The 12,451-nt window shown below is 45.9% G+C and overlaps 1 protein-coding gene across 2 annotated transcripts in view; it reads left to right on the forward strand.

Moving 5' to 3' along the window:
- The first annotated feature begins 2,869 nt into the window (after positions 1–2,869).
- The window catches only part of FSTL4 (follistatin like 4), a 238,852-nt gene continuing 229,270 nt past the window's right edge, over positions 2,870–12,451 (forward strand). For both annotated transcript variants that reach the window (XM_009646869.2, XM_009646870.2), the window contains exon 1: positions 2,870–2,998. In XM_009646869.2, the coding sequence (XP_009645164.1) occupies positions 2,870–2,998 (129 nt within the window). The remainder of the gene's footprint in view (positions 2,999–12,451) is intronic.

Consider the following 12,451-nt stretch of genomic DNA (forward strand, 5'->3'; position numbering starts at 1 on the left):
GAAACCACTGGAAGTGCTGCAAATGGATGTGATGCTCAGCTTTGTTTACTTTAAAATAGTCTGCTTTAATTCTAGCATCTGCATTACAGTCACTAATTTCTGCATTACACAGTAGATTAAAACCTGTCGGTCTGCTCACACGCATTGCGAACAGCAGGTGTGTGACAGACTCCCCCCCAAATCCCCAGCTCCTAGACTTCTAACGTTCAGCCATGAATGTGGTTAATTTATTTTTTTCTCTCATGTACGAGAGCTTGTTTTATGCAAGCATCTCCCTATGCAAGTTTTGATTTATCTGGGCGGTGATGGCCGCGCAGGCTCATGTCCTGCAGATCTGTGCCTCGTTTGAGCGAGGAAAGGAAATCGGTAGTAAAACTTGTCTGAGTTTACAGTGGTGCTCAGGATCTATTTGATCAATCTGAATTTTTCTGTTGACTTTGGGGAACTTTAAACAGCAATCCAGGAGCTGTCTTGCATGATGCAGCTGCAGACTGGCTTCTGCAAGGAGCTTTCCCCTTGGCTCCGGGTGGGGTGATGCCAAAGTATGGATTAGGAGGCCAAGTGCCATGAAAATGCTGTATGATTTCATGGTTACCCCTTGCTTGATATTTATGCTGTGTATTTGTTGCTTGGTTTAGGCTGCTCAGATACATAATGTATATTAGCGTGTCCTCCTCTTGTTATGAGTGAGAGCAATTAGTGTTACTGTCAGTCAGTCTGCAATAAAAATAAGTAACTTCTGAACTGACTAGAGCAAGGTGTTCTACAAATTCCATTTATAAAGCAACCAGAGTTTCTAGCAGTTGGAGGCTGCCCTTTCAGTTTCGTTAGAGGTTTAGGCATCCTAACCCAAACACCCTCATGTTATTTACTAAATAGATGATAAACTAGCTAGTCCCCTGTTTTGCTCTAGGATTGTAATTCCAAGCAGCATAGGAGTCAGAGGTCTCTAGAACTGCGAAGTGAAATAGTTGTATTTGCTGTGATGGTGTCAACTGAGCATACAAAATACCTATATTAAAAAAACCTTGAGAAACGGCATTGCTGTGCAAGAGCGATTCATAATGTAACAATGTACTTGTCGCTTATTGATGTAGTGACTTTGGTTTATTAAACATTTATTTGTAGCCCCAGTAACGTTACATCTGAGGCTTCTAATTGGAATTTAGAAAGCCTAATAAATTTTGATTTCATCCTGAGTGCTCTCAATTCAGGGTGTTTACAGTAGTGCTGAGAAGCAGCAGCACCTGAACTCCACGGGTGCGTGGTGGCTCTAGGCTGGGCTCGTTCTGCCCATGGTGTGGCTTTGGGCAGGCGAAATACCCGAGCCCAAGTCAGTGTGCTTGTAAATGGTCATGGCTCCAAAATTAATAGTGATGCACCAAGGCTTGGATACACCCTGCAGCAAATACGTGGCACGAAAACGGTGTAAAATGAGTCCTGTCAAGACACGGTATGTCATGGTGACTTAATTCAGCTAGGCTTAATTTTGCCATTAGCAGGTAACTCGCCTCGTTAATGTCTATTGCTCAAACCAAGCAGCAGCCTGTCACTTGCATGCTATAGAAATGCCATTGCTTGCTTCATTAAGCGGTCATTATGCTTCGTTACGGGTCCGCGTTCGCATCCTCTGCAGCTGCTGTGAAAGGTCAAAACTTCCCTCAGCTACCATAGAAATGGTACCGGGCCTGAAGACTCCTTTGGTATTGTTAATGTGAAAAGTAATGACACAGTCTGGTGTCCTGCTCCCAAGAAAGTTCAGGTGAAGCACAGAGAGTGCCCGGCTGGGCTTCCAGGGCACCAGGTAGTTCCATCTGACAACACTTTTGAGTAACCACACTGGTTTTACTTCCAAATTTGTTTAAAAAAAAAAACCACACAAGGCAAGAACCATTGCTCAAAGTGGATGCTGTGTGGTAGAAATCCTTGCTGGCCTCTCCCTAGTCTACTGTGGCCAGTGTGTGGCTGGGCCAGGGAGATGGTGCTGCTGGTGAGTTGGCTGGGGCTGGGAGGGGTTGGAAACGTCTCCGTTTGGGACAGGGGCAAATGTGTGGAGAGATCTCAGCCCAGGAGGGGGTACCTCTGCATCGTGGCTGGTGAAACATCAGCCCTCTTCAGCCTGGAGTTTGTTTCAGGTCTTGCAAGTCTTAGTGGGTTTGGTGACCATCTGGGTGGGTGCCCTCACCTGAGGGGGGAGAGTGACTGCTCCTGTGGTTTTGGGTGTCAGCTGTCAGCCCCCACTGGCTGGCCCTGCAAATCTGGTCTTAACCTAATGGGGTGGCAGTGGCCGTATCTGCTTGAGGCAGCGTCATCCTCTGGATCTGAGGGGAATAATGATATTTTCTGTCACATTGCTGGAAGCCTCCAGTGGTCAAAGAAGTGAATGTGAGTGGTGGGGACTTCTTTGAAGATCTGCTGAGGGGATAAGTGTCAGTCCCTGGCTATGAGTGATGCTGTGCTGCTAGGGGATCCGGGATGGGATGGTCCTGTGGCTGCCGCAGGACCATAACCTTGTGTTTTGGTGTAGTTTGCTCTTGGCCGCAGTAGTTGGATTTAGAAATCCCTGTGCTGTAGGTGCTGCAGGGGAACAGGCTGGGACCAGCATGTCCCATGGAGGATAGCTTTGGGGTAAATACTTCACAAAACTGCTACACTGTGGAAATCCATTGCCAATACACTGATGGGTGCAAAATGGGAAAATCCAAGTTTTGCTGCATGTGCTGTGGGAGTCTGCAAAGCTCCATCAGCGCTGACCGAGTGCGGATGGGCACCATTGGCTGAACCTTCTGCCACGTTCTTGAGTCTGAGCTGAGCTTTTGTTGCAAGATGATTGTTTTATGACTGTTCTCTTGTTTTCAACAGACACGCAATGATGAAATCGAGAAGCTTTTGGTTCTCTCTCGTATTGCTTGGGGTTTTCCCGTCAGTCGCGAGGGGATGGATGGACACGGACGGGAGCAGAAGGCTGTATTCAGATGCAGGGAGGTTGCATCAAGAGGTACTGTACACCAGCTGCTGCTGCAGCTACGACTCCTGTGTTGCTATTTGTGTGCCGCATTCAGGCTTTCTGTACTGTGATAACAGAAAACAAGTGAGGGCTTATCCATGTATATTTGTATTAAACACCTGCTGAGGAGGTCAGTGAAGAAACAGTGGTTGGGTACAAACTGGGAAGCAGAAGCTCTTACGCTTTTTGAGTATGCTGCCATCATTCTGGGAGTGAAATTGAGCATCTGGCCATTCTGGAGATGCTGTCTTTGCCCCAAAGACTTTACGGTACACTCTGTCCTGTGGCTGCTGGGACCAATGAAGCTAAACTTAATAAGCAAACTTTGTCCTGGCTCTTCATTTGGGTCACTGGACCTTCAGGTGAAACCTGAAAAAAAGTCCTGTTGCTGCTTTAAAAAAAAAAAGGGAAAACTGAGCCCTAGGTTGTTCTGAGAGACCCGGCAAAGTTACTGCCCAGAGCATTTCCCTCCTGACTTTCTGATGCCAAACCCATGCGAAGTGCAAAGTCATCAGCAAGGGACCAAGGGAGCACGGTGGCCATAGCAAGGGCTGGAGAGGACCTTGATGGGGAGGTGGGACTCCTGAGCACTAATGTGGGGTGGTAATGCACTCTTCAGCCTCCAGTCCCCGGGGTAGTGCGAGCGGGGAAGCAACTGAACCCGTTTGCAGTGCTGGAGGTGACAACGTTGGCTTTGGTGGGTTATGCAGGTCCTTGTTCAGGCAGGTGGCTGGCATGGGCTGTCCCACTGGAGATGTTGGCTTGCCAGACCAGCGCTCGCAGCATGGGTTTACCTTGGATGTGGGTAGGCTCAGATTTTCACGTGTCTGAGTCTGAGGTGTGCGAATAAGGCCATAAAAATCCAGACACGTGACTTTTTCATGCAAAGAAAATGATGAATGCCGAAACAATTTTAGTTATTTAATTAGTTCCCGATTATCCTAGGTTTGCTAAATGATTGCTCAAATGCCTGAACGTGGGAGACAGTGGGGGAGGCAAGGGAAAGGAGACTTGGGTATTTTTTTAACTGCCATTGCCTAGAACATTTATGTACTGGCAGACACATTAGTCAGTGCCAGGCTAATGATGAGCCCTTGATGAATTCATGCTGCACTTGGATCTGTTGAAGCCTCAGGATTTTGTCCTCATTGGAGAATCCTGTTTCTCCCAGTCACGTACCGTCTACAAATACCCACAGTTGTGTGCGTTGTTTCAACTGAGCAGTTTAAGCCAATTAAAAAGATGCTTTTCACTGCTTGGCAGGACTTGAAAATCATTTGAGTGGCGTTGGAGATTCTGCAGCGCTAGCTCAGGTGTGCTTTATCCTTGAGGTATCCATCCTCTGTTCTGCAGAAGTGAGGGAAACCAGTTCCCCTCTGCACCTCCAGTGTTTTGTTGCTGTGTAGACACAGCTAGTAACTGGCACCCTGTTAAACACGTTCTTGTGTGGTCTCAGATCACTTTGGCTATTTTATTAAAACTAACTAAATATTTTGCATGCTTTTGCATTTAAAAAAAATCTCATTCTTCACTAATGCATATTAGTTTTGATTTTTTGAAAAAGTCACTCCGAGGAATTAAATTCATTACTCAAATGATTTACTTCAGCATAAATTGCAGAACTATTATACTACTTGAAAGACATTAATTCATTTGATCTTCCTCTAAACCCCGTGAAGTTATTGTACCAATTACTTGATCCTGCTTGAGGTGAAAGGATCTAAGCTAGAAACGTATTTGCTCAGATTTGCACAGAATTTATAACAGGTGTGAATATTAAAATTGTTAATGTACGAAGCATGCAGTTAAAATAGCTTCAAGGGGTGTAAGTTATAATGCAGATTTTTAAAATGGTAACTGCGCTGAGAGCTTGTTCCATGGAAACAGTGTTTATATGGTGTGGCACCAAACACCAAGATGAATTTGGGAGCCCTAGAACGTAGCTTTCAGGTGGGTCAGTGAAATTGAGATGATGGCTGTTCTCTTTCCAAATGTGTTTAGTTTATCTTTCAGAAAATAGTTTAGCTGTAATAAGTTTTTTAATAATAAAAAATCACCTGGAATCCATTTCGAGTGATGTTGGGCTACCTTCAATTTGGAGCTCCTTACTCATGAGAAGTGTGTGTGAGTTACCAAATCCGTGGTTTGATTAATATGGAAGTCCATTAACGCGCATTTAAAACATGGAGTCACAAATAGAAGAGCTCCTAGCAATTCACTAAAATTGCTTTAAAAACGTGTAAGGGGTTAATTTACAGGTCAAATAATTTGAAGTGTGCTCTGATCTGAAATTCCTATGAACTTCATGAAAGCAAACACTTGGGTTTGGGTCACTGACCCTTACTAATACTTGTTCTGATCTACATAGGAACAAGTTTACTGAATCAAAAACATTGCTTAATTTATGTTCAGATTGCTAAATCGATTTCTTCATGGTTGGTGGTAGAATTATTGCAGTTGTACTTTGCATTTATAAAGGAAAAATAAGTCTGGAGGCCATAGACTGCAATATACAGCCCTTCTGCATGAGAAATGAACTTGCTCTCACAGCAGTAGTGTGCGTTTTCCCGATGCTCAGCCTTCCAACTCTCAAATTTATGGGGTGTTCCTGAGGAGAGGTTTGTTTTCTGAAATATTTTTAGTCCTGATGAGAATAAACAAACATGTGCATGCAGTCTGAAATTCCATGGGTGGGGAATGAAGAGAAAACCTAGAAAAAAATAAATACCTAATTAAAAAAAGGGCAATTTCGTGTTTAAGTGAAAAGCTGCAACTTGCCTGGTCTGTATGAATTCTTGGAGAATGTTGCTGTCACTTCTACCTTGTGGAACTTTGCATTGTGAGGGTGCTGGGAAGCTCTTGAAGCTTCTGGGTGCTGCCCATGGGCTTCTGTGGAGCTAGGAGGTTCAGCTTCCGAGGGTTAACCATCACGGGACTAAATCCTGCTGAGTGGAGCGTATGCCAAACACCGAAATGCAGAGCTCACCTGCTTTGGGGAGATGTTTTTGGAGAGATTTGGCCTCTCAGCAAGGTTGATTCCATGCTGGGGTGGGTAGTTTGGAGGTGACCATGTTTCACAGGCATCTCTGTGCTGGCTTGGAAGGGCTTTGAGTTGCCCATGAAGCACCGGGTGGTGCCACCTGGGGCCACCGCTCCTTTCTTGGAAGGAATTCTCAAAAACGTAGCTCCGAGAGTTGTTGCCACTGTCGGTGGCTGAAGGGAGCTTCCAGCGTGAGCACAGCAGGAAAATAGCCTGGCCCTGAAATAACCCTGGAGTTCAGACTGGAAGGAGAACTTGGCTGGGAGATTCTGATGGAAAGCCAGCGGTGCTACTCCACTTGATCTCTGCATTAACCCACACTGGTAGCTCAGCCTGATTTTTCAACCTACTGGGGTACTTTGCAAAAGCATCATATTAAATATTGAAATCTGGCAGCCAGTTTTCCTTCCCCTGTTCCCTGTGTTCTGTGTGAGGGGCTGCTTTTCTGTAAGTGCTGAAGCCGCGCTGGTTTTGCCATGGTTCTTGGGGCAAGCTTCTCTCCTCTCAACCCATGGTGCAGCAGAGCAGCGACGCTGATTTTGCCATGGTTCTTGGGGCAAGCTTCTCCTCTCCTCTCAACCCATGGTGCAGCAGAGCAGCGCTGCAGGTCTTCATCAGCTCTTCCAGGACCGGGTCTCCCATCTGCTGCAGGGAGCTGCTCAAACACCAGTCGGCACAGCGCTGCGTCTCTGAAATTAAATTCTCTATTATGTTTTCCAGGGCGCTGCTGGCAGGTAGCCTGAACAATATTGTCCTAGCTGGATAGTGTGAAAGGGGAGAATAATCCTGTGTTGTGGTACGTGTACAGTTGTTTTGTGCTGAACGGGTAAAGGAAATGTTTGGGTGTCACGGATGGCTCCTGGATGGTTACAGTACAGACTGGCAGGCGTCCTGCAGGCTCCTCTGGGCTACCGAACTGCTCTGGGGTTCTGTAGAAGCACTTAATGGTTCTCTTTTGGCTTTCATGCCATACTCCATTTTTGCCACTCATCCTCCTCTCTAAGAAGTCTCATGGGACGCCAGGCACGCGTGCACAGCCCCCCGTGCTCCTGCAGGGAGAAGGGCTGCGTCCCCAGGGAAGCTCCTCCGGCGCAGAGCAGTGGAGCGATGGGTGCTCTGGCTGCTCACGTGGGTACCAGTGGCTCTCGCAGATCCAAGCACCGGCACCTTTGCTTTTCTCCTCTCCGTGCTGCAAGATGTTCCTGCCTCACTGACGCACCTTACCGGTCTGTTCCCCGTAAGGAGCAGGATGCTGTTGGTGTGCAGTGGTATATCGAATTTGGACTGTGGCAGCACAGCTCAAGAGCAAACTAGACCAGCTGGGCCAATATTATTTCAGTTCCTTGATAATTTTTACCCCTTATGTTTGCTACCTTATCTGGCTTGTGCCTTAAATTATATCGCCAACCTCAGAGGATCATGTGTGATTCTATGATCATGTGTAGTTCTACCAACACTTATTTTTATGCTAATGAATGTAGCAAACATGCTAATTTCTTGAAGATGCCTTAACTTTCTTATTGGCATTTGGAAGGTATTGGCTGTGTAGGACATCCATCGTTTCACTTGTTCATTGGTTATTACTTGCATGGCACCGGAACGGCTTAAAATCTCCACATAATAAATGTCACCTTAACCTTGGCTATGACTGCCAACAGCTAGGCTGTACCAGCCCTTCAGTGCCATCCTGCACAGGATGAAGCGTCCCTCTGGAGTCCACTCATGGCCTCGGCTCTACTTGTCCAGGAGTATCAGATATTGCTGAAATTCCTAATTATCTCCAGATTCTTAAACATTGCTTGACTTACTGCTGCAGCTGATGACCGCAGTTGGTTATTCCAAGCAGCAGGGGAGTCATGGGGATGATTTTGTGCTCCTTCCCCCAGCAAAGTCCTATTTCCCAATCTGACAGGGGTGCTTTGGGGGAAGTAAGGTACAAAACTGCAAAGGCTTTTGATAAAAGCTTTTGCTTATAATTCAAATAGAGGCATAATTTCAGAGCATGAGCTTGGAATAAGACAGACAGCGTACCAATTTTGTATGCAGTTGAAGATCTAATACCCTGATATTTTAAGAATTATTATTAGTAATGTATTCTCTGCCATGTGTGCACTCTCCCTGCTTGTAAGTCAGTTTGGTTCAAGTAAGGAAAGAATCAGATGTGAATTAAAATCCTATACTGGACTACAGCCTGCTCCTGTTTTAAACATTTATGAAAGTAAAGGGAGATGAGTCTTTATTTTTGTATCACTTTGGTACGTACTGATAATTCACTCCTTGTTACCTGCATTTATGTGGTATCTAATGAGCTGTAATTGCTATTTGTAAACCATTCTAAATCTCAAATATTATTCTTAATATTGTATTCTTAAATATCATTCTAAATCTTAGTAATTATCCCTGTGGAGGTGAGAAGCTTTTGCCCTGGGTGCTGGTTATCGGACTATCTGCAGGTCAAGGTGTTGTGGAATGTTTTCATAGTTACTTGGATACACATGTTGGGGTCCATCCTCTGCGTCCCCAAACCCCACCTACCCCCTCCCTTGTACCCAGAGGGTTCAATAAATGCTGTACCGCATGAGATGCTATTATGCTTGAAGCACTAAAATTGGAGCGTTGGGTTGCTTGGAACAGGGCAGGTACTGTGTACTTGAATATAACAGCATAAAATCTGAAGAATTTTAGTTTATATAGATGGTTATGGTTCAAGCAGCAAGAGTGTCAGGGATGGTCAGGGTGCATCTATAGCACAACTTAAAGATGAAACCCTCTGGTATGCTGTCCCTTATGGAACCAAAATCTTGCTTCCTTTAATTTTTTTTACTTTTGGAAAGATGCAGTGTATGATACCCCTTGGTGGTCCTGCATTGCCTAACCTGCTGGGGGCTGTCACCTTCCAGCTAATGGCAACCAGGGCCACCAGCTGTGGCCAGGGTGCCCTCCTAGCAGGTTAAGTGGTGCCTGGGACCCTAATGACCTTGAATTTTGGTGCCATAGCTGGAGGTAGGTAGTGCTTGGGTGCTGTCCCCTGAGGAGTGGAGTGACTGTGGGCTCGGGGTGCCCGGCTCCGTGCTGAGCTGTGGCACAAACTGACCCCAGGAATCCTACACCAGTAAGTGTTTTTTCTCATGTTGCAGTTGAGCAACTGTGAAAAAAATCATACCTAGGTGGGGAAATGCTGGTATATTCCTGAAGCAGGGAATAAGACCAGAGTAAAACATCTTGTGAATAAAAAAAAAACAAGTAATTTTTAACTTGGCTTGATGTGGCAGAGGGTTACATTTTCAGATACTCTGTTCAGAAGCTACTTAACCTCAAAAGACTAAATATTGACTATTTTTTTCCAAATATAACATATCCTTCAAAAAAAAGCCTGTAGTGGTAGTTTTTAAAGGAAGACAGTTCTACTTAAAGTACTTCCTACCATCAAGCAGGGGAATTCTTAGTTTTTTTCAGTTAGGAAGGGTGCATCTGCAAACTTGAGGTTTCTAAAACAGGCATCCCAGGAGCTTCCCTGTGACAATGTGGAAATTTATGGAGCCATACCTGGTGCTTCTCATCTGAAGTCCAGAAATAGTAGTGAGTAAAATCAGAGATGCAGCAATTATCTCAATTAGCTACCGTATGGGTGAGCAGATGATGCTGTGTGATGTGAGACATCAGAGCTTCTCTCAATGTTTATACCAGACAGGACAAATCTAAATTGCCAGTGTCTGTATTGATAGCAAGCTTTCTCTAAACAGCAGTGCGTGATTTATTTTCTTCCTCATGCCTGGCTCAAAAAAAAAAGTGGATGTTCTCTGCCTCATTAGCATCTTTTTTTGAAAATATACTGTGTTCATGGTTGTAAAGAGAAAATCCTGATTGTCCAACTAAGCTGTGTATTAGTAATAACCACTGCAAATGCTACAGTCCATATGCAGAGTACCCCACCTAGCCCTGCACTGGGTGTCAGTTTAATTTTCTCGACCCCTCACTTGAGATAAGGAAAAGCATGCTCTGAGGGGGGGGGGGGGGGGGAAATCCCTGGGATGATAATCTATTAATAGGAACAGCCACTTCTTTATTAATTTGCTAAACGAATCGGGGCTGTATATTTAGAAATCGTACAGTGGTTAGGCTGATCCTGAGAGCAGGTCCCTGGAGACTTGGTGTGTGCAGAGGTAACATCTAATTTAGTGATAGACCCAGCGTGAGCCCAGCTGCATGTGCTGAATTTGATTTATCCCCCTGCACAAGCACTGCAGTCTCTCCCACAAAGTAGCTGGTAGGAGGGTTGCTGTAGTCCAGCAATACCGACAACTTCTGGATCCGAAATTCTTCTGCATCTTTTCCATCTGCTACATTAATTGTTTTTGGCAATGTCCCATATGTTAACCTTTGCTTATGGTCATAAAAAAGGGGACTGCTTTTGGCTAAATCTACATCAGCATTAAAGGGTGGGCAACTGAAAACGCTGCAAGCTTATCCTGTAGCTGCTGCACTCGAGGGCAGTTGGTACCTGGTTGGTACCGGGGTGGGTGGTGTGTGATAAGCATTGGGCTTGGGGGGGTCAGAGGCTGCTAGCAAAAAGAGGGTGGCAAATACGCAGCCCCACACAGCTCTGAAAATACTGGTCTGCAAATGGAGGATGCTGGGGAAGAAGAACTACAAGGAGATGCTGTTATGGTGAAGATTTGCACCTGAAAATACAATGTTGAGGTATTGCTCAGCGATTCCTGCATGGGGTGTGCCTCTGCATGTCTGGGTTGTGAGCCCCCATCCTCTGGTTTTAGCCAAAGGAATGCTAGGAAGAAATAGCAGACAGGGATTTGTCCTTCCTGGTTACAAGCCCAATTGTGACCGTTTAATTACTAACCTTGCAAAGCATGCTCAATTCTCAAATTAGAGTGCAGGAAATTGCACGTTGGCCATGTGTGGATGTGCAGGGACAAAAGGAAGAACAACTGTTACAGAAAAGCCAGGGAACGGTCCTCTTGCCCTCCCTGTTGGCACATTGCCGATGTGCATTGCACATTGCTGACAAACCAAGTACAAAGCACTACACGGCTGCTGTAATTTGTAACGGTGCTAGGCTCTGCATGCGTTTCAGAGCAGTGTTTTGGGGCGGGGAGCATTGTCCCATGCTCCATCTCTCGTTGTGCCTGGTCTGTAACCCCATGGGGCAGCACTGGGGCTGTCCAAGCGCCTTGTGGACAGGAGCCTGAGGCTCAGATACATCCAACCCAGTGTATGGCAAAGCATGCATGGCTGTGATTATTGTCAAACCGTGGGCAATTTTAGCAGTGGGTTGGCAATCTTTATTTAAAAGGCTGCTGAGGGGGTGCATGGCACTCTGCACCATATCTGGTCCAGTTGTAGGATCCAGGTTAACAGTTTGCTTTTAATCATGCACAGTGGCTTCTACTGATGTGATTTTATGCATGCATTGAGCAGCTATAAATTCTAGGTACCTAATGACATTTTACCCTGCTGTAGGTGGTTAACATTACCTGCCTAAAGGCTGGGCTATGTCGCTTTCCTAGAGTTGAGGAGAACTTCAAGAGCAGCTTCTTTGCCTGTCCACGTCTCACCCCCGGTCCCACGAGTGTTTTAAAGCTTTGGGGAAGTTCTTGTGCTTCATGTTGTGCTTCCTGCAGACAGTCCTGGATTAGCGTTGTGTCTGACCGCCCCCCCCTTGCTCGCGCGGCAGGAGTCGGTCCGTGCGGTTAGAGCATCGGCATGACTCTTCTGCCCTGCCTGCTCGTTCCTGGGCCGGAGCGAGTATGTGGATGTTATTAGCAGGGATTGCCCTTGAGGTGTGGGAATTAGATTTCTACATGACAAACGAGTCACCGCAGTTTGGTACAGCAATTTCTTGGGCTTCATGGATTGTTATTTTCCAAATTGGAAATTAGCCCTGCAGTGTGTTGGTCTTGCCTTGGTCCTTCCTTGGCCACCCCCCACCTCGTGTACTTGAGTGCAGCTCTAACAAGCGAAAATGATCAGCTGCTGGTTAGCATGGGTGTAATAAAGCTAAGCTGAAGTGATCTTAACAGAGAAATTAGTATTCTTAGTGTAGTGGTGGTGGTTCTACGTTTCCTGGGCTTCACTTGTCAAAGTCATTCAAAAGCAGTGCCCCGCAGGATGTATGCAGAGACACTGAATTGGGGTGCCCAGCAAACCTGGGCTTGTTCAGCCACAGGAGAGCTGAAACAAAATCTTCCATTATCCAAGAGTGCAAAAAACCATGAATTCAGAGGAAACTGAAGTAAAACATAATATTTGAGAAAGGAAACCTTTGACTGTAGAGTGTTTTGGTGGAAATTGGAGCCTGAGCTAGGAGGGTCCCTCACTTTCCCCTCACTCCCAGAAGGACCTGGAGGGGCTGGAGCGTGTCCAGAGAAGGGCAGCGGAGCTGGGGA

Source organism: Egretta garzetta, unplaced genomic scaffold, assembly GCF_000687185.1.
Source record: "Egretta garzetta isolate BGI_Z169 unplaced genomic scaffold, ASM68718v1 scaffold439, whole genome shotgun sequence".
NCBI classification, from domain to species: domain Eukaryota; kingdom Metazoa; phylum Chordata; class Aves; order Pelecaniformes; family Ardeidae; genus Egretta; species Egretta garzetta.